The following is a 25,896-nucleotide window of genomic DNA, read 5'->3' as shown; positions in this document are numbered from 1 at the left end:
ACCCCCGGCCCCCACGGCAGGGGGGGCCGGGGGTCGGCGGCTGTGGGAGGGCGGGAGGAGGAGCGCGGCCCGCCCCCGCCGCCGCGGTACAAAAAGGGTCCATCGGGCGGCGGAGCAGCGTGTGCCGCCGGGCAGGGCAGGACAGGACAGCGGGCGGTCCCCCCCGGTCCCCTCGGCAGCCGGGGTCCGCGACCGCCCCGTCCAGTCCCGCTCCGTACCGCCACCGCCGGGCTCAGGACCATGCGGCGGGCGCGGACGCTGCGCCGCCGCGGAGCTCTGCTCGCCTGCCTCTCCCTAGGGACGCTGCTGGTCCTCGTCGACGCCAAGGGTGGCTTCTACCCCCCCGCCGCCCCCTTGCACTACGGCGGCAGGTACAGCCTCTACACGGCCGGCTCCAGCCCGCAGCTCGGCCCCGGCAAACCCGTGGGCAAGCACAAGTAAGCGACTCTCTACGCGCCCCCCACACCCCCCCCCACCCCACCCCCCCCGCGCAACCCCGTCCGCGGCCGCGCAACCGATCCGGTGGGCATCGGGAGAGGGCATGCATCAGCCCTTGGCTACCGGGGCTTTGCGAGCATCGCCTCCCGTCGGGCATCCCTTACCGGGCGCAGAGCACGGGTACCGGCCACACGTCTGGGCTCAGCAGGCAGCATCCCCGGGGGACCGTCTGCCCGCGGGCAGCCCTTGGTGGGTACGCAACTCCCCCCAGTACCGATGATGGGTACCATCTCCCAGGGCTCGGGCATCTCGTGCTGGCCAGCGGTCCCTGGGTACCGGCCGCGGGCATCCCTTGACCCGCACCAGTTGCCGGGTACTGACCAGGGGCTGGCGGGTCGGGGAGGGGTGTCCGTGTGTCTCGGTGCACCCCTTCCGTGTAGAGCAAGGCTGGGGGTTCGCTCAGCGCAGGGGGTGCAGGGGTTGTGTTTCCAGGAGGGAGCAGGGTGTGTGCTGCAGTCCCGTGTGGGACAGGGCTGGGGGATGGGCAGGAGGGGGGACGGGGATGCCTGTGGGTGCTTATGGGGTGGGTGTATGTACCTGTTCTGCATGACAGGGGCGCGGGGGGTGAAGTGCAGGAGGCGAGGATGGCAGTGCACAGACCTGCGCGTGAAAACACAGATCGGTTTGGAGGGAATTTACCCATTTGCTTGTAAAGCACAGACTTTACTAGAGTTTTTAAATATGTTTTCAAGTAACCTGGAAAGCTCAGGCAGATGAGGAATGTGGGCTTTACACGTACTATAAACTTTTTTCCATTCAATTGCAAAAATGCTGTTACACTGGTGGGGGGCTCGCTTCCCTCCCTGCTTGTTTGCTAGAACCGTTTCTGTTGGGCTTTGAAAAGGGGAGAATGTGGTGTTATGAACAAGCTGAAATGAATAAAGTAACATTCGAGACGAACAATACTGGCAGTGCCAGTGAGAGCTTTCCAAAACCCATAACATTTTCCAGCTGCTCACTCTTAAAACATCAGGCTGGAGCTATAAAACTACTAGCCACAGGTGGGTGAGAAGGGAAGGGGTTTCTGAGAAGGGGCAAGCCAGAACCACCCTGACCCAAGCAGTCACAGGCAGGTAGTGTCTGTTAGTGGGTAGTAGATCTGCCCATGTTGGCTACTGCCTTACTCACAGAGAGGTTTGCAGTGTGTTTGTAAGCAGATCCTGGATTTATGGATAGTCAGTGATTCTAAATTTCCATATGCACATGCACACATGATCTCCCTTCCCTCCAGCTAAGAAAAGTGGCTGGCCTTTGCTTTCGCGTGGCCCTGTGCATGGATAAATGACTCACTTTTGGAGGAGCGGGGAGCAGCACGGATCCCTGCACACGCTCCGAGCCTGGCAGCCTCTTGCCCTGGCAGAGCCGCTTGTGGCTGGGCAGGATGGCAATGCCGGTCTCTGCCGGGAGTCACGGTGCCCATCCCAGGGGAGCAAGCAGAGCCCTTGGTGAGGGGCCGGGCTGGAGGTGCTGGTGCTGCTCCTGGAGGCAGCCTGGGGGGTGTGCTGGGGGTGTGGGGTCGGGGGGGCCGCTGCTGGGAAGGAGCAGGGAGAGCTGGGGGGTCGGAGGGAGGATGAGCTTGCTCACGCCTTGCTGCTTCACCAAACGAGCTCCTGCCCCACACAGGCTGTTGGAGGTGGAGGAGCCTGCTTGGGGCCTCTGAACGGGAGTGCTGGGGGGCTTATGGTGGGTCTTGGCAGAGGGGGGGGGGATGAACTTTGTCTTCATGTATTTGCCGTCAGTGCTTGTCCCTCCACCCATCTTTTGCCACTCATGGTAAGCCAGAGCACCGCTGCTCTGTCCCCAGAGGGTGACAGCGGGGGGGCTGTGCGCACACACACATGCACAGGCTCACTCCTCCAAAACAGGAGACACTGTGGTCCTGCTCCCCAAACCCTTCTGCTCCATCACGACTGTCCCATTCCCTTCCCTCGCCTCCACCTGCCAGAGGTGCCTCAATGCCATCCAGGCCATCGTCATGCCAAGCCCGTGAGAGCTGGGCTGAGGCCCCGCAGCTCGTTTCTCTGGTCAGCCCCGAGGCTGCTCTCCGCAGGCCGTGTGATGGTGATGCCGGGGGACCCTGGCTGCTTCCCAGCCTGTGGCCAGGCAACTGAGCCACAGCGACCCCAGCTCTCACGGGGAGAGTCGGGTCCTCCCGCCTCACTGAACACCTCCCCGCACCTGCAGCTCGCGCTGGCCCATCTGCTCCATCCTGCTGACCCTCCGTCTCTGCCTTGGGTCCGCACTGTGTGCCTGTGCCCTCCTCTTCTCCTGCTCTGCCATCTGCCGCGTCCCTCTACCCTTAATCCCTGCCTCACCGCACATCCCTGCTGTCTCTGCCCCTGTAGACCAAGTCCATCTGCTCCTGCTGACAGCCCTGCCTTCAGCTGGAACAGCCTTGGCTTCCAACTCTCCCACCAGCACTCCCACATCCTTCCCACGCAGCCTTCCTCCCAGCCACCTCATCCTCAGCACCTGGGTTTGCTGCTTGGCTCAGGAGAGGGACCGTGCCTGGAGCTGGCCGGTACCCTGTGGCACCCAGCTGCAGGTGTGGTGGCAGGAGGGAAGAGGCTCCACTTCTTGCACCTCCCATCCAGGGGATCTGAAGAGGTTTCCAGCCCCTGTCCAGCTCAGGACCTGGGTCCTGTTCCTCCCTCCACGGTGGAGGGAGCTGGGATGCTGCAGCCCTGCAGAGCAGTCAGCCTGCATCGCCTCTCCCTCTGCTGACTGTAGCATCACACTTGGTCTGTATGTGACAGTACCTGCAGCAACCTCTGAAGGCTTTTGGGCTTGGTCCTGGCACTGGCAGTGCTGCAGGAGGATGGACCACCCCTTCCAGATGCTGCTGGAGCTATTTCTGGGAAGCTATTCCCATAAGAGCCATTGCTGGTGGGGTTCTGCTTGTTCTCCCCGCCTGTCTCACCACCCAGGTCATGCTGTGCTGAGCGCAGCCCAGCTCCAGGGCTGAGGCTCCAGGTGACCCCAGCACTGGTGACAATGTGGCCGTGACCATGACAGCAGCAGCCACGCTCATCACCCAACCTCCTGCAGCGTGGCGGCACCGCAGATCTGTCTGGGGGAGCTCTGCGTTTCTGGCAGACAGGGAAATTGCTAGAGAAAAATCAGAAGGCACAGCCTGTTTCCAGCACTGAGACTGGTGCTGGAGTGACCATAGCTGGGAAAGGATGGGGCAGCCACCAGCTCAGTGACACTGGGTGCCAGGCACTGCCCGAGGCTGAGTGGAGAGCCCAGCAGAGCGGAGGAGAGCAGAGCTGTGTTGAGGGCACAGGGTTTAGCGTCACCCCCTTAACCCAGAGGAGAGATGCCCGGACACACTTGGACCGAGTAAAGGCTGTGCACCCAGCATCCAGGCTGGGCGCCGGGGACTTTGCTCCATCCCCACTCCCTGCACTCCTCCAAGCCCCACTGCTCTCCCTGTCCCCAGTGGGTGGGGTGGGCGATGCCTGGGGGGTCCCTCCAGCTGCTGTCCCCCTCAAGCCCTCGCCAGCAGTGTAGGCAGACCTGCCCGGGGACCGGCTGAAGAGCCAGGGCACTGCTACCTGCCGGGGCAGGGGGTGATGGTGTCTCGCTGTGCTTCTCCCTAGGAGCTATTGTGCCTACGTGGTGCAGCGCAACGTGACGTGCACGCTGCAGGATGGGGCCGAGAGCTACATCAAGGCTGAGTACCACAAGTGCAGCTGGGGACCCAAGTGCCCGGGAAAAGTGCTGTGAGTACGGGGGACGCCGGGGCATGGCTCCCTTCCCCTCCCAGCTTCAGGTCGCAGCTGTTCTCAGGCTCCCCAGCCCCTGTACCACCCTTCCAACCATCAACCCGTGTTTCCAGAGGGCAGTGAAAGGGGCTGAAGGGCTTTTCCTGGACGAGGCAGTCAGCGGCAGGGCAGCGGTGCTGGGAGGAGGCAAGATGGGATCTGTCAGGAGGGAGAGGGAGCTCCGTCCCTCTTCAGAAATCAATCGGGCAGTCGTGGGCAGCCAGGGGGGCGCATGTGCATGTGTGCAGGGAAGCATTCTGTTAAAGACCTGCCATTTGGCAGAAAGATTGTGGCGAGGTGAGAGCTTGACTCAGGGGAAGAGGAAATGGAGCTGGTGGATGGGGATGGCTGAGGGCTTCCTGCCCCAGGGAGATATTTGCAAATCTCTCTGCCACTTTGTCAATGCTGGAGGGAAACACCCCGCCATGCCAGAGCTGGAGCCGCAGCCGGAGCTGGAGCCAGGGCAGGGCGGACACTGGGGCTTTGTGCTTCACGCCTTCCGCAGCCCCCGGCCGGGGATGCTGCTCCGTGCAGCAATGCTGCGCTCCCGCATCCTCCCCGGCCCCACCGAGAGCAGCAGAGCCAAGCACCGAGGAAAACTGGGCTGAGAGGGGCTTTTGTCGGAGCCTGGCACCCCTCCTGTGGCACTGGCACGTGGTGATGTGGCCAGCCAGGACTCGCCATGTGCCGGCGGTGCCGCAGGCTCAGCTCGCAGCCTCTCCCGGCAGAGATGGGCTGTCGGACCCGCTCGCTGACTTGCTCTTTCTTTGCTCCCATTGCAAGTGCTTTAGCAGCATTTGAGGACTTCAGGACGTCCTGCAGCCGCTGGTACCCATGGAGGAGATCCCCAAAGCCTCTCCCATCTCCGCAGCGTCCGCTGCTCGGCCTCTTCAGCCCTTCAAACAAAACTGGGGCAAACCCAGGGTGTTTTTTGAAAGCAGCTGGACCTGCAGCTGGACTTTCTGCATGGCCTTGGATGCTGCATCCATGCGTGAGAGGGAAACGTGGTTTCCCCGTGCGCTAGGGCCATCAGCTAATGTTTGTGCAGCTGCAATAAATACTTCCCCTTGTCACCATTTGGAGCAGGGAGAGAAGTGTTCGGAGGTGCCAAAAGGCTCCGGGCTCCTCTGCAGAGGCTGGTGTGACACAGAGAAGGCGCCTTGTGTTCTGGATGCAATCCTCATCCTCACTTCACCCCCTGACAGTGGTTGGGTGCAACAGTCTCTTGATGTGGTCCATCCAGGCAGGTTTCTACGCATTAAGACAGAAGAAAGGACCACAGGAACTCAGCAGCATCTGTGAAGAGGAATAACAAAAAGAAGAGCTTGTTTTGAAACTGTCCTATGCCTTTGGGAAATTGTTGATGTTGAGAAATTTTGAAGAGATTCAAAGAACAGAGGATTTGGGTTTGCTTGCTCCTCCTGCCCTGCAGTATGTACAGAGGTGGCTGTATCACACTGGGAGTCGTGTGGAAGTGGCATTGCCCGGGGACTGCAGCCCGGGCCGGGGGCACCGAGGACCGGGGCAGGGACCGGGGGGACAGGGGCTTGGCCCCATGTGCTGCCCTGAGCGACTGGATAAGTGCGAGTGCCTTTCGCAGCCCCTCTGTGCAGCACGGATGGTTGTGCCACCTCCTCCGAGCCCTTCTGCTGAACGTGCTGGAGAACAAGGGCCTGATTGTATGCGTTGTTGCAAAACAGCAAACTTCAGGATTTTCAGGCCCTAGTAAATTCAGATTGGAAATTTTCAAAAAGGCAGGTTCGAAGCACTGGCGTTTCAGAGGCGGTGAGAAACACACTGTCTTCAGCCTTGCGCGGCTCAGCTCGGCTGGTGGGGGGAGCACGGGTGCTGGCAGAGTCCTGTCCCATCCCTGCCACCTCATGGGAAGGTGCCATGGAAGAGCTGAGAGCAGCTGAGTCCTCCCCGCGAGGCTGGTAGGGAGCCCACGTAGAGCTAGAGCAGAGAGGGAGGGTGTTAGTGTCCCACCGGGCAAGGAGGTGGGCTCGTACCCTTGTTTGGTGTGTATGAGGTCATCAGTGTTGTTGTGCCCAGATTGGTGATGGAGAAACCTCCCAGGGCACCCCCGCTGGGGGACAGGAGGAGGTGTAAGGAGCCATCCCTCTGTGCACACCCCATGGCATCGCCCCGGTAAACCCTGCCAGGGCTCTGCTGCCCCACTGCCACAGCTCTCGCTCGCGAGGCCAGCCCAAGGCGCTTCGGCTTCCCATCAAACCGATGCCCTCCACGCATAGAGAAAATATCTTTCCAAAGGTATTTCAATCTTCCTGGAGGCTTCATGACAGGATTAGAATTGAGAAGAAGATTTTTTACCCACTAGGAAATTCTCTACGTTAATTCAAAGTGCAAAACACACCCACAAGCAGTCCAGACCCCTCTTGGAAGTGGTCCGACCTTGTGGGGGTTTTGGCATCACTTCCATCGTTTCAACTTGTGCTCTCCTGGGCCAAAAGTTGCCAAACTGCGTGGCATCTGTCACAGTGGTCAGCTATCGGGCCAGAGACCAGAGCAATACGCTTACAGCTGCTTCTTTAAACTAACGACGGGTGTCTCAGGTTAAAAAAGAATCCAACAAACACACACAAAAAAAGCATTTCTAGAAACCACAAATACATAAATAATGGCTCTGCTCAGATAGTCCCTCCTCACCCCTGGGCTGTTTCTGAGGCTTGTCTAGTTGTGTTACCAACTTATTGGAGAAAACTCTACTCTCACCATGTGCTATCACACCTGCATCTTGTGGTCCAGTCCCGGAGAGGGTGGGCACGTGTTTTTGGAGTGCTGGTTGATGAGCTGTGCCCCCGGATGGACACTGTAATGCTACACTGAGCTATGGTGCAGTGAGAGATCTTGGGAGGGGGGTCGTGGTCTTCAGGTGCAACATGTGGGTCTCAGCCAGGCTTTCCCACGTGCCCAGCTTTCCCACACCCAACGAGACCCATGGCCCTGCTCTTCTCTACTGCTTGACGTCGAGGTCGTGTCTCTAAATTGTCCTTTCTCTTCCTCTCCTCTCCTGGAAAGGTACCGCACCTTCTTCAGACCCAAATACAAGATTGGCTACAAGACAGTGACTGAGCTGGCCTGGAGGTGCTGCCCAGGCTTCATGGGAGAAGGGTGCCACGACAACCCGACTGACCAACCCGGCCTCCTGCCCCAACATCCCAGCCCTAAAATGCCTCCCGGGCAAAAGATGTTTCCGATCCCCAGACTTCCTCCCCATCCAAAAAGCCACCCTGACCTGTTTCCAGGACCAAAGAAGAATCAGTATGGTGAGACCTCGCTCCTGCTTCACATCCCCAGGTTACCACACCACCGGCATGCTCTCAAACAGTTCTTTCTGTTCCAGCACGGGCATGAATTTGGCAAACCTTCCGTGGGTGACTTGCTTTCTGACCAGAGACCTGGCATTTGATTTTTTTTGAGGATCACTTGTTTTTTTAATCTAGTTTATTTCAAAACACACTGCTTGACATTGCCTTTCCTCATTGCTTTAAAGCATTTTCCCATTAATTTTGGGGTTGATAGACTGTGTCTCACAATGAAGCTCGCTGTTCTCATCACCTGCTACTGAACTTGGTAGCAGAGGGCTCGATCCCAAGAAGGAAGAGGGTTTCCTGATCACCTTATGAAGAGATGTGGAGGAAAGGAGGAAGGGTGGCCTGATATTTTGCTGGAATGTCAATAAGAGGGAGGCAGGAGTTAATGTTAGTTAGTACGGGAAAGAACTCAAATCTAGAAGATAGTCAAGGAGGGAGTTAAAGGAGCACCAGCCCTGACTGCACCCTCCTTATTTCTTTCCTTGTGCAGGCAGAAAGCTGCCCGGTCTCTTCGGGGACCGCCTGGATCGGCTGGAGGAGGAGGTGAGGCGCCTTTCCCAGTCCTACAACAGCCTGCACACCATGGTGAGTGGCCTGGGTGACCGCCTGCGGTTGGCGATCCAGGAGGACACCACCAAGATGATCGGCTCCCTGATGAACAGCCCAGGCACACCTGACTCCATGGTGGGCTTCGGCATCATTCCTGATGGCCTGGTGGATGTGGCGGACAAAGCTGACATCACCACATACCCTCCCGTGGGGGAAATCCTGACCAAAGTGACGGAGGTGAGCGATGTGCTGAAAACCAAGGCAGATTTGCTGCATGAGGTTCATGGCATGGTCCTGGACCACGATGGGCAAATCAAGCATCTTCTGGAGTCAGCCCGGCCCTCGCCCCTCACCTCCATTGACCTGCTGGAGGAGTACGTGGACACACGGCTGAGCAACCTGCGCGGAGAGCTGCTCGATGGCTTTGAGAAGAAGCTGGGGAAGATCCAGACCACGTGTGATTTCCGGATCCAAGAGGTGCGGCAGCAGTGCGAGGAGGAGAAAGCTGCCAACCTGCGACTCCAGCAGACACTGGACGGGAAGGAGCTAGAGATCAAGAAAGAGATCTCCCAGCTGGAGACCCAGATACAAGGGCTGACAGTGGTGGAAAGTTGCTGCAGCAACCTGGACTACCTCACTGATCGCATGAACATCCTTGAGAAAGGCCTTCACAGCATCTCCGAGTCCCAGAAGAACTTGCACTCACGGCTGGATGGAGAAATCTCCACTGTCACCTTAGGGAACCTTTTTGAAGGGCGCTTTGAGGACCTGGAAGCCAGAGTCAATGCTACAGAGAGAGAAACGGGGAGCTGCTGCTCCCATATGGAGGACAGCATGAGAGGCATGGTGGTGGCAGAGGTGGATGGCATGAGGACTGCCTTTGAAGACAAAATGCAGACCCTGGAGGACAGGTTCATGACCATTGTGGGGGAGCTGAACAATGTCAGTTCCGCCATGGGCATGGATGGAGCGGTGGTGCCCGTGCTGGAGGGGGAACTCACCAGCATGAAGAAACGCACGGACGAGACATTGGAGGTGTTACAGAACCGCCTCATCACACTGGAGAGCACTTGTTCCCTGGGTTGCACCTCTGCCTCCAAAGACGTGGAGACCTTCCGGACAGAGATCGAAGATTGCCAGAATAAGAACCAGGACCTGCTCCTCCGGATGGACAGCAACTACGACCTCCTGCGCAAGCTGAACGCCACCATCCTAGAGATCCAGCGGCGAATCGAGGAGGAAGCATCAGGGGCTTTGCAAGGGGAGATCACCTTGCTGAAGATCAATCTCAACACCGTGAGCAAGTCTCTGACGGGGCTCAAGGACTCTGTCTCCCAGTACTCAGACACTGTGACACATGTCAACTCCTCACTGGATGAGCACGAGCGGAAGATTGAGGATGAGGTCCACTCCATTCAGGAGAAAGTCAACGACCAAGGCTCCCAGCTCTTCTTCAGCAACCGGCGTGTCCTGAACCTCAAGGGAGATTTGGAGCGACTCAAAGCCAAGATCATCAGCGACCTGAGCTCCTGTAAGAGCACAGCCCATGACCTGCAGCGGGAGATCGCTCAGTTCGATGACCGGGTGGCTCGGGTGGAGAGCGTCTGTGGCAGGCTGGGTGCTGTCACAGGAAGCCTGGATGGCATCAGGGATGAACTGGAGAAACACACAGGCAGTCTGTGGGACTACATGGACCACATGAACGGGACCCTGGCTGCCCATTCTCAGGAAATAACAGGACTGAAGGACAACCTGCTTGACTGCCAAGCCAAGGTCTCCGAGCTGGCAGAGCAGGTCGGCCACTTGGAAGAGCAGGCGGAGGGGAAGCAGCATTAGCAGCACCGCCACCACATGCTTCTTCCTTCTCCTCCCTGTGAAGGACAGGATTAACTTATATCACACAGACTCGGTCCAATGTGACAACAGTTCTTGGGATAATTTTTTTAATGAAAAGTTAAATTAAAAGCTGCTACAAACCTTTCTTTTAAAAAAAGAAAAAAAAAAAAAAAACAAGCCACCTTGTTGGCCCCACTTTTCCATAACTCTGCCGTTATGGTACTCGCCTCCTGATGCTCAGCAGTTGTCCCGACCCTGGTGCGGCAGTGTCACTGCCTCCTGGCCGGGGGCGTTGCTTTGGCTCCTGGGCTGATGACCCCAGAAGGACAATTCAGGAGGAAGCTGGAGGCGGCAACATTTTTTTTTAATTTTATTTTTGTGGATTTATTGCTTCTTGAAGAATAAAACCCTGTAGTTGTCAGTTGAGGAATAGAATTTCTCTGACCTAAAGACCACCTGCGTCTTAATCCAGGGACTGAGCTGAGCCAGGGCTCCTTACAGGGAACAAAACTCACCACAGGAATTGCGGATTTCAAAGAGCACACGTATTCACATATCCCCCTGGGAACTGCCTTCCCTCTCCGAGACGGCAGCCCTCCTCCTGTACGGTAAATCCATTTATACTGCTCACTCCTCCATGCAAACACATGTGCCTTACCGAACATATGCATTAGGAAAACGCACATATGCATATATATATATGGTATGTGTATGTATATTTTTGAACAACCCACTGTCATGGTGCTCACCCCATTGCAAAGTTTCCTCTTGCTGCCCCCCCCGTCCCTCGCTGTACACGGAGCAGCTAAACCCTGCCGCTGCGGCAGCAGCTCAGGGAGCGCCCCGTGGTCCCTCGGGGCTGCCGTGCTTCGCACTCCCGCTTCGCGGTGCGCTCTGGTTACACCTGGGACTGACAGGGAAGGGTTATGGAAAACTTGTGTCTTCCCCAAGGGGACGTGTGTCTCTGCAGAGACCAAGCTGGGCATGGAGCAGTCCTGTCCTCCAGGTCTGGTTCTCTCCTGTTTTTTTTTTTGCTTAAACTGTGAACGCGTTTTTCCTCACCTCCTCCTGGGGCAGGAGAGCTGCAGCTGCTCCAGGGTGTGAGCATGAGGATGCGCCTGCTCTGTGCTGGCTTTCCCTGTCCGGCAGCTTAAGAGCAGGAGCCTGGGTCCTCCTTGCGTTCCTCAGAGCCTGCTGGGACGCCAATGGCTCCGAGGACCCGACCTGATGTGGAGCACCAGGGTGGAGGAAGGCAGGGCACCTTTGAGAAGACCGCTCGAGAATGAAAAACTGAAGTGATTTACCCAAGGTCACTCTGCTGTCCCATGAAAACAGAGCCTGGAAAAGGCTGTATGTGTTCCTGAGCAACTCCAGCCTTCCCCTACGGAGCAGATGCCTGGACCGTGTGGCTGTTGCAGACAAAACCCGCCTCTCCCAGGGAGCCCGGCACAGGTGGCCTCTGCTGCTCACCCAACAGGGACTTCATTACCAGAAAAGATGAAGAGGAAATTAAAGACCCTCCATCTGACCAGCTCTGGCACTTTATAGCAGAGGAACATATTTTTCTATCAGCTCAGCGTGGCAGCTTGCGGACCCTTCTGCCCCGCACCCATCACCCTCACCAGGTCTTCCCCACTCTTCTGTACCACAATTCCCCCCCGAGGTCCCCCCCGCCCTGCAAAGGAGCAGCACAAAGCAGCAGCAACTCCCAGCAGAGGTGCATCCGGGTGCTTTTTCTCCTCCATTAAAAACTGGATGAGCTCCCTGAAATGGATGCTTCCAGGCTGGGGAGGACCCCAGGGATCACTGAGGCCAGTTGGCTGCATCATGTTACCCTGATGCAGTAAAAGCTCTTTCCCCTGCCAGAGGAGCGTGGGCCATCAGCTGTACGAGCAGGGAGAGGGGACCAGGCTTCCCACCACTCGCTTACCCCCGCCGCTTCGCAGGCTGCTGGATGCTCACAGCACCAGAATCCACTCTTGCTGCTCTGGGCTTTGCTGATTTGGAGCTACGCTGCAGCTGCCGAGACACTTCTCCAGCTGAGGACCAACTTCCAGCTGCCTTTGGGCATCCTGAAAAAACTGCTCTTAGACAACAAAACCTGGTTTCCCTCATCCCCCCCACCCCACAGAAGGATTCTCAAGCCAACCCGCTGTACTTTGCGATGGGTTGGGGATCCCTCACCCCACAGGAGCATCCCACCCGTGTCCCCTCCCCATCCTCTCACAACAGGGAGAAAAGGGCTGCAGCAACCAAAGACAAAATTAAGGCAAGGGCCAGCCTGAGCCCTTCCCAGGCCAGGGCTGGGTTTGGGAAGCAGCTGAACAGCAACAGCTTCCTCCAGCACAGATGGAGCTGGGACTGGCCACAACAAAACTAGGACAAGGAAGAAGCCTGACCTTCCAGAAAATGGTGCTATGTTTGGACTATTCCTGACTAGTCACTTGAAGCTATGGACAGTTTGTCTTTCAGTTCTCAGCTATTCATGTTTAAAGAGTGAAAGGAACTTTGTATAAAATAGGGTTTTTTTGGTTTTTTTTTTTTTTTTGGCTTGCAGAGATGGAAGGAGATGGTGCCCTCACAGTTGTCCTTGCACAGGCAGCTTTCCAAGGCAGTTGACAACCGATTCTGTTATAAGGCTGTGTTTTATTGTTTTTAAAACCTTGTATATTTGTCCAGATTTTAAAAGCTGAAAGATTGTTTGTACTGGAAAGGAAAAAAAAATAAAGTATTTCTTGCTGAGGTTTCCAGAATGAAAGTGGCTTTAAAAAAAGTAGCACAGCACCAGGATTGGGTTGAGAAAGGGAGCTGGAATTAGAGCACGGAGGCTATTTGGAGAAGAAGAGGGGACAGGCAGAATTAGAAGGAGATGATTTACACGCGCACACAGTGGTCAGAGCAGGAGAAGCTGGATGCCAGACTGCAGGAAGGAGCCCAGCAGCGCTCTTAGCTGTAATTACACAAAATAAAACAGGCAAAGGGCTCCCAGGGCAGGGGCAGCAGCCCGGCTGCCCCCACTGCTATGCGGTTTTTCAGAAGGCAAGCCTGGGGACAGGCTAAGTCAAGTCCTAACCCAACCCCCACTTAAGAGCAGCTGAGTTTTCCTTGAGTGCTTTGGTACAGGGCACAGGAATAAGCTCCTGCCCTGGCACAAGACTGCGGCAAGCTGCCAGCACAGGACAGTCACCCCCCCACCCGCGCACACCCACCCCACCAGGGTTTGCTCCCAGTCAGTTTTGCAGCATTACCTGGAAGTAGCAGGTGGGAAAAAGAAGTACAATTAAAAAAAAGTTGGGGTTTTTGTTGTTGTTTTGTGGTTTTTTTTTTGTTTTTTTTTTTTGTTTGTTTGTTTTTTTTTTTCCCATGCAGCTGCTCCAGAGGCCCAGGAAGCTGCAGGTCCTGCCCCATCTCCACCAAGAGCCCCTTGGCAGGGTACTTCCGTGGGATAAACCCAGCCATGGTTATAAGAGGACACGGAGCCTGGCTCCCACTTCCACGCACAAGGCTACAATGGACAAGCAGCAGCCTGGATTAATGCACTATTTATTAATTACCGCTATTGGTGAAGAATACTCAAAACCCCACTGCTTCCACCCATCTTAATGAGTTGTTAAGCCACATGACAGCTTCACTCCATCAGCTACCAAACTACAGGTAGCTGGACTGTCTGGGAACACTGGTCGTACTGGAGGTAGCAATAGCTATACCAGAGGCTTATCAATAAATAAGACAGTGACCCACCACCACCTTTAAAAAAGAGCCAGGTTTTAAAGCTGTTAAGAACATTAAGAAACCACCCAGCTTACAGGAATTTCAGTGTAGTAAATGCAGTTTTTGTGGAGTCAGGGCTCCCTCTTACCCCCCGCTTTGGCCCCCTGAGAAGGGGTGTTTCTAGTGCAGAATGTGACCCTTATTAGGAGTGCAAAATGCCTGAGCAGCAAACAGGGAGGAGGAAGAGATGCATCTGGAGCATCCAGTCCTGGCAGAGGACGCACGGGAGAGCCCTGGGTCAGGTCTCCACAGGTAATGGGGTCAGGAGAAGGCATCCAAGTCAACAGCAGGCAGTGGAAGCCTCCAGTAGGCAAAGTGGCTGTACTCTGGACACACCAGAGTGACGCTCCCACTTTGCCCCAGGGGAGGGAAGATCAGGTCCACCAGCTCCGACAGTCGCTCATACCTTTGGGGGTAAGAAAGAAGTTGCATTGAGGTCACTAGGCTTTGGTTTGCTTTTCTACCCCATGAAATGCTTCTCTGGGTTAAAGCCAGGTTAACCCAAAGATGCTGTGGAACACGCAGGTCACTTACGTTGACTTGTGGTTCTTTGTAAGCTCCTGGATTAGCTCTCCCTTGGGGTTGACCGTGAATATGCGGCTCTCTGGCAGGCCCACTTGCTTGTAAGCATAGACGTCCTGCCCAAGGAAGGCCAACAAGGTGTGAGAGCTGCAGGAAGGCACCACCACCCCCCAGCCTGAGCCCTCCCTCCTCCTCCTCCCCCCCAGGAGACTCGCTCACATTGGCTTTGTTACCAAAAGCTGCATAGAAAGGCAGCTTTGTGGCAAACAGGTTTTGGACGTCCATCAAGCAGGCAATCTTGAACGCCTCTGGCTTCTTCTCAATCACCTCCCTGCAGCACAAGACACATGCACAGAGCAGAACTCAGTGGCATCAGCCAGCAAGGACTACCTTCAGAAGCAATTTGAAGGGCTAAAGTGGGTTTTAGCATTGCAGGAGCTTCACCACGATCTCCAGGGAGAGCAGGCAGTTCTCCTGCTGCCTCCCATGACTGGCATCCTGCACCAAGGAAGCCAGAAACAGTTTAAGGCTGTGATGTTCTTCAGTGTCAAGCTGGAGAAGGGGGGTGCCATCCCCAGGGACACAGGGGATGCAATGCTGGGGAGGAAGAGAGGACATGGTACCTGTGGAAGGCAGAGAAGAGGCTGCTGGGGGCAAGCAGGATGGGACCTTTGGGGAGAGCACAGCCTTGCTCGTTGACCCATTTGAGGTACCCTTTGGTGATATGCGCCATGCCGATGGCTCTGGCTGAGCAGTAGAGGAACTTGTAGCCATTCCTAGAGCAAGCACAGGGAACCCCTCTGAGCTGTGCCGTGGACAAGATGTCCTCCTCCTCCTACTCTGAGGAGGAAGAGGGAAGATGGGGCTTCAGCCAGATGTTCAGCCTAAACCCAGTTCACCCCTTCAGCAAGCACGGTGGCTTCACAAACGATGGGACTCACTTGCCCAGAGAAGACCCAGGCAAAAACAGATCCCCATCCACTTCGCTGCTGGGGGGCAACGCTGGAAGGGGACCCCGTACCACCCTCCAGATCCTTCCCAGCAGCCGCACGCCCACCCTGGCTGGAAAGTGCCCTTCGCTGCTTGGTACTCGAGCACCCGGAGGGGACCCCCAGGCCAGCGCCTCCGTGACACCCCCGGAGGGCTGCATGCGGCCGGCCACAGCCCCCGCAGCCCCCCAAGCAGCCAGCACGGCCGGGTGGGCAGCTCGGGCAGAGGGGGTCTGCTGCTCTTGCGGGACCCGAGGTGTCGGGAGGCAGCCCCAGCCCCGCACCCGCCGCCCCCCGGGGAACGGGAGCCCCGTGTGTCACCGTCACCCCCCCGCGGGGCCGGGACGAGCCATCCGCGGGCCCACAGTGCCTCTTAGTGGCCAGAGGTGCCGGGGACGGAGCTGAAGGCCGGGCTCCGCGGGGACCCGCTGCCATCCTCCCCCGGGTGCGGGGACAGCATCGCACCCCGCGGCGGGTCGGTCCCCCGGGGGTGTGGGGAGCGGGAGCTGGGTGCCCAGAGAGGCGACCGGCACCCATCCACGGGGCTGGGAGCGCTGGGTGGACCCCCGTGCCACCGCTGGATGTGCCTATGGCCCCTCGGGTGTAATTCCGTGTGATTTCATCTCCTTCAGGGCTCAGCTACATCTCCCCAGCAAAGCCTCCACCAAGACATGCTTCTCCCATAGAAGGCAACTCAAGCATCTGCTCCCAGCTCCCAGGGGAGGCCCCCCACTTTCACCCCACAACTAGATGGTACAGCAAGCATCAGCCATCACTAATGGTAGAAGATTAGGCTATTTCAGCCAGCATCAGCAAGTAAGGAGCCCTGACCCCGGCCCCCACTCAACCTCTCCTCCATCATCCTCCCACTTCCCCTTGACCTCAGTCAATCCAATACCTACAGGTGGATTTTGTGGAAGAGCTTAGCAATCCCATGATGAGTCCAGTCTTTTCCCAGATGCGGCAAGATGTGCCCAAGAGCATCTGACCTAGAAGAAAAGGAGACCAAGTTAGGCTGATCCAACCTGGTGGGTATCCAGAAGATGATGTGGTTTGTGGTCCCTCCTGGCTGCTTACGCAAGCCTTGAAAGGACACTTTCCCCTAATGGGGGGGAGCAGGCATGTGTGGTGGGAGAAAGGCCCCTTACTTCGTGATGGTGCCATCGATGTCCGAGATGACCACCTTGTCATCCCAGTTCCACAGGTAGATGGTGGCCTCACAGCGGCATGTGCCCTGGTACTGAGTTGTGACGCTGAATGCCACCTCGTTGGGGCCATCCTGCAGGTTCAGCTTTCCCTGTGGCAGAGAAGGAACAAACATGGTACACCAGCAGTGATTCACACCAGTCCAAGGCTTGCCAGAGGCCTGACTGCCACCTGGCCAGGCCAGAGACCCCAAGTCTCTCCAGGGTGGCCACCCAGGGTGAAATACTTAGATGCCCTATAAAAACGTGAGGTTGGGAGTAGAGAAATCCCTCTTTAAGGGTTGTCCCACCCCTACACACACAAGCAGGCAGTGAAGGAGAAGTTAAGTACATACAATTTGTTCTGAGGAGAGTCGCAGGGATTTCTTGTAGGTTGGCTGAGATTTCTGCGCAGGGGCATCCACTGCTAACATGTCCCTGGGGTGCAGGGGCTCATCGTCGCTGGATGACACCACCTCCTCCTGCCTACACAAGGAAGGGATGTTGTCTTCACTCTGCAGACCACAACTTGTCCCATGAGCACTAGGGGATATCTGGAGGGGACCCTGGACAACCCACCCATCAGGAAGCAGCCATGGAGGAGCTTGGCTGAACTGGGGTCAGACAGAACCTTAAGAGAGCTTTCTGCCTTCATATATTAGGTAGACTTGGGAATAAGTGGTCATTCAGGAGGAGAAGAGATCATGAGCACGCACAGACTCCTGAAGGCAACCTGGGAGGGAGGCACTCACCTCTGCTGAGCAGAGTCATGCTGCAGCATCCCCACGTTGGCTTTCCCTGGCCTCGACCGCTGCTGCAGGCAGAGAGTGGTGTCGTTAGCACCTCAGTGCCAAGGGCAGGAGCAGGGGCTGCTTTGCTTTACTGCCACTTGGAGCAGCAATACCAGAAAAGGAGGTGGCAATGCATCCCCCTGCCTTCATGAGGAAGGACATGGCCCCACAGAAGAGGGACCACAACCTGGTGCTGTGGTGGGGCAGGGAGATCGGCAAGCACACACGGTGCCCGAGCTGTGGCATGAGGAGCACAAGGTCCACTTTAACCAACATCACCAACAACTGGTAATGTGTTAATGGTGCTCAGGTATTAACAGACCCAAGAAGACAGCAACAGCCTTCAGAAGTCAAATTGCCACCAGGTCCCTGTGGCTGGTCTCATACTCAGCCTCAGGCCATGCCCAGGACCCTGCTGCTCTCCTACCCCCAACCCCTGCCAACCACCGGAATGGCTCCTGTGCCCTGGGGACACTGTCACAGCCACCACTGCAAACACCTCCTCTGCTGGGAATTCTCTCCTCCTCCAGGAGAACCACCACCTGCTGCCTTTCTTGGGCATCTTCTCCTTCACCAGTCGGTCAATAGTGCTCTGTAAACATGGAAGAACATGGGATGAAGTCAGTCCTGATCCCAGGGAGGCTCAGCTGCTAACAGGCTAAGGAGACCCTTGTCCAGGCAGGGTTTCCTTTGCAAGATTATTCACAGGATAAGATGTGTGATTCCTGCCACACTGTGAGCTGAGAGGGTTTTGAGGTGAAGGTATGACGACTTGTTCCCTTTGTGCACCTTGAGAAAACAAAACCAAAACTGGATGCCTTATTCCATATAATCCCACCCAGGTCTACAGAGCCCTGGAGCAGGCTCATGCAGTTCCAAATCCTCCAGCCTGCCAGGGCACCGGCTCTGCCCAGCCTTGCACAGATCCAACCATCAGAATAGGAGATTTTTGACAAGGAAATCTCTGCTGTCCAGGCATCAGTGGTACCCAGGTACCTCTAAATGCCACCCCAAGGTGTCTCTAGGAGAAAGGGCAGACCTCAAGGTCTGTAGGCTGGAGTGATGTTCAGCTCTGCCCGAGACTGCCTGCAAAGCCCCAGATGGGCAGCTTGACCTCTTGCATCCCCCCTGTGCTTTTCAAGCCCTGCTGAGAAGCATAGCCAGTAAATGTGTTGTGCCACTGACCTCAGGAATGTTCCTCTGGAAAGCCTGCAGGGACAGGACCATGGGAGCAGCCACTGCCCAGTTATAATACCTGGAAGAAGCAAGAGGGATGGGAAAATCACCACTCCTGGAGCAAGGGCTGTTTCCAGATCCCCATCCTGCAGCATGGCCAGAAAGTCCCCTCCCACAACTACTTTGGTATAATCATTGTCTGGGATACAGTCACACTCCTACAGGAGTGTTTCTGTAGGGTCAGAGGGGCCACACTGGTAGTCTTGGGATGAAACAGCAGGATGAGCAGGCCACTCACTTCTTGTTGATCAGTATCACCAGGTTTGGGTCATCAATGAGTCCTGGATTCTCAGCAAACTGCTGGTAGGAAACCATGTGCTCCATGAATTTCTCTGTTGGGACAGAGGCTGTGTCATGCCACAGGTGTATATAATGGACATCAGGACAGCAGACTCCCCCTCCCCTCCCACCTACCACAAGAGATCTGCCTGCTGCCCCCCAAGCCTCCGCACAGCGACAGGGCAATTGTGGGCATCAGATCAGGGTCAGAGTCCATGGGGCTGTCAGCAGGCAAGTCGGACGATAGCTGGACACACAGAGGGTTTCTGGGGTCTGCCGCAGGCTTTGGACTCTGCTCTGTGTCACTGCCAGCAAGAGAAGAAACAGCGGCAACATGAGGCAATAGCTTTAGACATACCCCCATCCTCTGCTGTAAGGGAATTGCTCAAGAAGGCCTGAGCTTGGCCAGCCAGGGCCACTCATACCTCCTGGGGAAATAGAGAGCCACCTGCTCCTCATCCAGGTGGGAGAGGTCTTCCAGGTAAATGTCGCTGGGACCCAAGTGAGGACTTCTTTTGATGGTTCCTCAATGCACAGACAGAAGGGAGAGAGCTTAGCTGAATCACCTTTCCAACCATCTCAGCATCTACTGGGAAGACTATCGGCATTTTCCTCAATCATATTCATATATCATAAAGAGGGCACCTCTTTCCTACTTTAAAAGCTGCCTTAAATCAACAGCAACAGAAGTACCTCAAGACACCTGCAGTAGCATGAGACCGCTTGCCAAGAGGACACAAAGGACAGGCCAAAGTCCTGCCTACGTTCTGCTATGACAATCTGCAGGTGCTGTTTGAAGTTAGCACCGTGCAAGATAACACTTTCATCTCCCTCTTTGTACAAGTGTCTCTTCTTCGGGGATACAATTTTGTTCTGAATTTATGCTGGCTGGAAGAGTAAGGTTGGTTAGGACAGGTAACAACCTAAGAGTTCTTAAATACACAGAGCAAAGCATCCCTTGACAGTGCTATTTTCCACCTGACTTGGCATGCTCAGGATGAAGATACTCGTCAGGCCAAGCACTGCCAGACGCTTCAAGTTAAGTTATAGTCTATACTGCTGAGAAATCTTCTAAGGGTGTCTCTGCTTTTGCATTGCATGCAAAGGAAGCCTTCCTGAGGTGTTGGGTGGTCACTGAATGGAGGAAACCTGAGGAATGCCTCTTCAAAGCAAAGGAGCTGGCAGCACATGAAGAGGGCAAAGAAAATGTCACATCTTGAATACCCAGAGCAGTCATGAAGGAGTTACACGGAATGAACAAGCCAGCCCCCCATCCAAGTCACATACATCTCTGGGCTCAAACACCACAACAGTGCCAGTCACCCACTCACCTTGTCTCCTCTGACTTTCCAGCTGGGGCTCAGGGCCCTCTGAGCCCACCTGCCTTGGAGCAGCAGCTTCCTCAAAGGGCTCTGTATCTGGCTGAACCTCTGGCACAACGCTCTCACCACCCTCCTGTTTCTCTTGTGGGACTGAGGTCTCCAACGAGCTCTCCACCCCCACAGCACTGGGGATGTCATTCCCATCGCACAGTGTGGGTGTTGGCTCAGCAACAGACACAGTGGAGGAACAAGGTGCACCCTGGTGTCCTGCTGGGCTTGGATCTCCTCCCAGACCTTCAGAGGTGGCAACAAGATGGGTTGCCTCATCCACCAGGACTGGCGTCACAGAGACAGTAGTTGCTGCAGTAGCAAAGGTCTTTGTGAACTTGGCTGGTTCAACTCGTTCCGATTTATTCACCTCAAAGAAAGCAGAACAACAGGTTTGAGGATGGGATGTTGCCCAGAGCATCAGGCAGAAGAGGATAGCTCCTCTAAGGTCACCTGGCCGCAGCCTTCTCCACTTTCTGCAGGCCTTTCAGACACCCCCCTCCCACCAGCTGCTAGATAAGAGCAAGAGCAGGGACTCACCTGAGGAAGCCTTCCCCAGGTCCACTGCACATGGGATTCAGCCCCTAGAGAAAAACTGTCCTGTGGTCTGATCTCCAACTCAGAATCACTTCTGGGAGAAGATGGATGGCTCAGGATAGGGCTACAAGAAGAGAAGGGAATATTGGACTTCATCTACCTGGCAGACCTATGCTTACCTGTCACTGCAAGGACATTTAGGGCCAAGAACGCTGTAAGGTTGGTTTCCCCACAGAGTCAGTTTTGCCCCATAAGACCATCGCTTACAAACCAAGAGAAAGACCTATGGGAAGCTGAGGCCCAAGGAAGCAAAGTGCTGTGCCACCAGTTGTCCAGAAGCAGCTCAGCAGCAGAGGCAGGAGAGCCTGTGCACACAGGCTTCTTGCATCTGTGACCATGGCCAGAAGCATTCCTCATTGGCTCCAAGCTTTCCTCCAGCCACACCATATCAAGCTAGGAAAACCCTCCTCTACTGACACCCCCAAATCTCTTTTCCTTACCTCCTTCCCAGCCAAAGGCACATTCCCTGTTCTTACCTAAGCCAAGCAGATCACCTTGGCTCTGCACATTACCTGTCCATGGAGGCCAGCTCCCCATCCGAATAAGGGTGCACCTCTGGGGACAGCAACAACCCAATTTCTTCTTCGGGGAGATCAGCAAAGGAGAAATACACTGAATCACTGCAAAGGAGGAAAGAGGTCAGTTACGCTGCTCTCAGGCACCAGCTTCCTCACCTTAAAAGCTGGCAATATCCAATGTTACCATTTCCACTGGCTTTCTACTCTATGGGACACTGGGGTCCAATGTGAAACACTACCCCCATGTTTCAGTACTGTTGGGCATCACCAAGAAAATCTACAAGCTTGACCCACCCCATCACGCAACCCACCTGGATGTGTTCCTGTCCAACCTGCTCTAGGTGAGCCTGATTTGCCAGGGGAGTTGGACTAGATGACCTCCAAAGGTCCCTTCCAACCCCCGCCATTCTGTGACCACCCTGCCCAGACCCAGCCACTCACCTGGGAGTTGGCAGCTTGCATGCCTCCTCCATTGAAATCTCACTTTTGGTCTCCTCACAGCCTTCTAACTCAGAGTCTGACATCTCCTTCTGCTTGGGCTTCCTCCTGCGTCGCCTCCTCTTGCGCAGAGTTGCTTCAGTGCTAGAGGCCTCCTGCCCATGAGAGGGCTGAGCGACACCCTCCGGGCTGTCCTCCCTGGGGATGGGAGAGGTGCAGAGGCGGGAGGGAATGCTGCCCTGCAAGAAGGATGGAAGAGCCCGTCAGCTACAGCGCCCTCTCTTCCAGCCTGGCAACTCACAGCTCTCATCTATGCAACATACACCACCAGCACAACCAACACCACTGAGCCCTCAGCTTGGGGGTGGTTTTGTGGCTAGGTCCAAAAAGGAAAGGTTTTGTACATGCAAGTTAAAAAAAACAAAGACACACAAACCACAAGAACAGGGTTACCCAGCCACAAACTAAAGACATCTTTAACGTGGGCAAGGAGAGGCAGGCAGGAGGTGGCACCATGAGACAAGAATTACAAAGGCTGCAAACGGGATCTGGCTCCAGAGCCCTCTCCTTGCTCTCCAACCCAGCCCAAGCTAGCAGCAACCACAAGTCAGCTTGGGAGAGAGCTGCTGAGATTTCTGGAAGCCACAACTAGTCTCATCCCACTTCCCAGTAGAGCAGGCAGCCTGCCACAGCATCTGGCTCACTCTCATCCCTGTCACAAGATTCTTCAAGAGGCCAAGCTCCAAGATATCTGCCTGGCTGGCCAGCAGCCATGCCCATTGATGGAGGACAGTTTGAGATGCAAGTATTTGGTCTAGTACTCCCTCGGAGTGCTCCAATGCTCAGATTGTCCACACTGGTTGCAAGGTCCTTCAAGTAGGAACCTTTCTGGACATACAAAACATCAGAGGGGATAATGGAGTCACCCTGAGGAAGAAAAGCAGTCCAAACCTGGTGCTTCCACCTCAAGCCTGCACTTCCAGGTGGTCACAGGAGAACACAGACCAACAGCATCTCTTCATCACCAACCTCGTTTTCCTCCGACTCCTGGACAAAGAAGGCTTCTCCATTGTCACCCAGCTTCATGTGCAGGTCCACAGGCTCCCCATTGATTTCAATGTCAACCTGGCAAGAGACAGAAGCCTGTCCGTCTGAACCCACCCACCCATCAGCGCACAGGAAGGCACTTCCCCAGGGAGGCGACGGGTTGGTGCTGCTCGCAGGGCTGACAGCCACCCAGCCTTTGAGGCAAGGGACCTCTCCCAGTTTTCCTGGGAAGCACAGTTCTTCCTGGAAGAGGGTGGTGTCCATTTGGGGCATCCCCTCCAAAAATTGGCAAGCACCCATTTCAGCAGGGCTTCTGTTGCCCTCAAACAAAGTTCTTCCATAACATGTAAGTTAGGGAAGATCCTGGGTCTGGAGACACCAGAGAGGAAGCACAGTCCCAGGGCAGGCACCACTTACCACCTTCTCCTTGGAGCGCAGCACACCCAGCTTCCCAAAGCGCACGTGAAACGGGGAGCACTGGAAGGAGTTATCGGGCTGCCTCACCACGACCACATCGATGCAGCCCGTCAGGGTGGCGGGGTTCAGACCCCGGTACAGCTCCTTCACTGTGACAAACACGGTCTCAGCCAGCTGCCCCACGTAGTTCATTGTTTGGGACTGCAAATAAGAGACAGGAATAGACTCAGGTGGGGAAAAAGGGCTCCAGCAGCTCAATGCAACGCAAGTTTACTCTGGGAGAGTCGTTTCATGGCTGCAAACACGGCCCCATCATGGGGACAGGTAAGCCTCTAGGGAAACTGAGGCAAACACATGAAGGGCCTTGATGGAGGTCAGCCAGAGCCTCCACGAGCACCAAAAAACAGGACAGAAGCCAGAGTGCCAGTTATTGCATCCAGCGTGGAGGAGAGAGACATTTGCCGCTGGGATTCACCACCACATTTGCCCCTTGGGAGGGCAAATACTGCCTCAGAGAAACACTTTGCAATCAAGCTGTCAACATCCTGTTCAAACAAGAACTTGGTTGGCAGGAGACCTCCTGCCCTGCACTGTCCTTAAAGAAAGAAAAAGACAAAACACCCAGAAAACCTCAGAGCAGAGAGGTGGGAAGTCTGAGGAACTGCTGCAGACACCACATGCTCACTACAAACAAAGTCCAAATGTAATGTTTCCTGCTCAGAGGGGGAGGCATCCCACCTAGGCACTGCCGAATGGGCCAGACACGGCTCTTGTTAACGTCAGAACTCCCTGGTCTCCATGCCTTGGCCCCCGCCGCCATCATCCACCTTTCCCAGGGAACCCCAGCAAAGGGGCTGTGCTGCCCGGAGGACACCCAGACAGCTCTGCAATGCCGTTTTCACCAGGCGCTGCTACACTCCGAGGCTGCACAGCTCCCGACTTTCATTAGCAAGAACATGTGGAAAGAAAACCATGCCTGCTTCCTGCTGAACCCCTCACCCATTGGCGTCCCGAGTGGAGACAATTCCCCTCCGCCGTGCTGGAGGAGAGGCATGGCTGTAAAGCTGGAGATTGGCACGGTGCATGCTGGAGGTCACGGTGCAGCCATGCCTCCAGCCACACGAGGTGGCACACGGGCTCCAGGCGGCTCTCATGCAGCCCCTGCCTTCCTGCAGGCCACCGCTGGCGGCTGCCTCCCACTCAACACAGTGAAATCCCTGGAGTATTTCCTTGCAGATCTACGTCGGGGTGCCGGGTGTTGGTCCCAAGGCCAGAAGAACTCCTTGCTCCGTCTGCTCAGCGCTTGACACCAGCAGGACAGGAGCATCAGCAGGACGATGACAGTCTTGGTGTCAGCACGTCACCCCAGAGGCTGAGCCCTGCTTTCCCAGCTGCCGGCTCTGCACCCCACCTTGCCCCAAGGAGAGGATGAGGACACAGGATGACCACTTCAGAAGGACTACAGATGAACTAAAGGAAACCTCTTGTGCTGGCAGCATGATCAGCTGATGGCACAGTGTCCCCAGGGGGTCTCAGCATAGCCCCCAGCACACACCCAACCCAAGGGGTGGCTGACGAGAGTCGGTTCCTTACCCAAAGGGACAAGGACAAGCAGGTGCCACCCGACGAACCCTCTGCCCCAGCAGGCACCCAGCCACTCCGATCCACTTGGCACAAGCTCAGCCCCGTCCCATTCCCAGACATCCCTCCGGGAAGGCGGGCTGCATGGGGAGACACGGTCCCCGCTCCATGTCCAGTCCACCCCGATCTCTCCCTGACAGCCAGGAATAAGCCCAAAGCCCAGATACGCCCCCCCCCCGCCCCCCAGGCCCCGGGTGGGGGAAGGCAGGGAAGCGCTAGCCAGCTCCCGAAGCTTCAGTGCCTCCATCAGCTCTGCTGCAAGCGGGACCGTGGTCACGGGGCCACCCACCAACCTGCTGAGCCCAGCTTTCCCGGGCATCGCTGCCGCGGCGGGCAACCCTCCAGCTGCCTTCCCTGCTGCGCTGCAGGGCCTGGCAGCACACGGGAGAGGGGTCCTCGCTGTAAAGGGGGGAATTTTCAGAGAGGAGGAAAAAAAATCAGTCTGGCCCCAATTCTCCCAGGGCACTGCTGATGGGGTCCTGGCTGGGGTATACATTAAGACATACCCGAAAAGCACATAGGGAAAATCCCAGGCAGATAAACCTGCATATCCCGTGGGGGCTTGGAAAAAGTCCCCAGGAGCAGCCCCATGCTGAGCAGCACCTTCACAGCGAACAGAGGGTGCGAAGGCTTAACGCAGCGCTGCAGCCGCCCAGTGAAATGTGCTGCTGAGTGCCTGGTGCCAGGGTCACATCCCCTCTGCAGGACCAGCATCCCCCAGCGTGATTGCATGCCCCATTGCTGCCCCCTCCCCAGACATCTGCCTGCACTCGCTGGGGACCTGCACAGCTCAGGGCAGTGGGAAGAGGACCACTCTGGTACAGTTTTCAGCTCAGTGAGGTTAACCCCCTGTGGGTTTCACCCAGGAAAGCTGGAGACAGGCAGGGAACAGAGAAAAGAGGCTCAGACTTCTTGCAGCGCTCAGCCCCACCATGAGTGGAGGAGGTCCATTAGGGAAGTGAAGAATAAGTTACACTCTGGAGAGAGATTAATAGGTGGACAGAGCAAGAGAAGGTATTTTCAAGCCACCACAAAGACACCAAGCCACATTCAACAAATAAACCCTACAGAGGAACAGGGCATCCCCACCCCTCCACCCCAGAACCAGCAG

At 56.0% G+C, this 25,896-nt stretch overlaps 2 protein-coding genes across 2 annotated transcripts; one reads left to right on the top strand and one right to left on the bottom strand.

Moving 5' to 3' along the window:
• Window positions 1-240: 240 nt before the first annotated feature.
• On the top strand, window positions 241-9,985 carry EMILIN3 (elastin microfibril interfacer 3; the record flags this gene model as incomplete). The annotated part of the gene is made up of 4 exons (XM_082491017.1): window positions 241-437; window positions 4,101-4,223; window positions 7,305-7,552; window positions 8,091-9,985. The coding sequence occupies 4 exons, from the start codon at window positions 241-243 to the stop codon at window positions 9,983-9,985; spliced, it is 2,463 nt and encodes an 820-aa protein (XP_082347143.1).
• Window positions 9,986-14,017: 4,032 nt separating this feature from the next.
• LPIN3 (lipin 3) lies at window positions 14,018-23,342 on the bottom strand (the record flags this gene model as incomplete). Its single annotated transcript, XM_082490946.1, has 19 exons — window positions 23,145-23,342; window positions 22,710-22,805; window positions 21,684-21,919; window positions 21,237-21,344; window positions 20,668-20,788; window positions 20,089-20,497; window positions 19,183-19,282; window positions 18,893-19,062; window positions 18,717-18,810; window positions 18,428-18,497; window positions 17,742-17,834; window positions 17,204-17,262; window positions 16,808-16,937; window positions 16,416-16,564; window positions 16,170-16,256; window positions 14,902-15,054; window positions 14,498-14,609; window positions 14,291-14,394; window positions 14,018-14,162 (listed from the first exon to the last, which is right to left on the bottom strand). Exons 1-19 carry the CDS (start codon window positions 23,334-23,336, stop codon window positions 14,018-14,020), a joined length of 2,628 nt encoding a protein of 875 aa, XP_082347072.1. The 5' UTR covers window positions 23,337-23,342.
• Between the last annotated feature and the right edge of the window lie 2,554 nt (window positions 23,343-25,896).

This window comes from Vanellus vanellus (assembly GCF_965231255.1).
Source record: "Vanellus vanellus genome assembly, chromosome: 15".
NCBI lineage: Eukaryota > Metazoa > Chordata > Aves > Charadriiformes > Charadriidae > Vanellus > Vanellus vanellus.
This window is presented reverse-complemented; position numbering and strand designations above follow the sequence as displayed.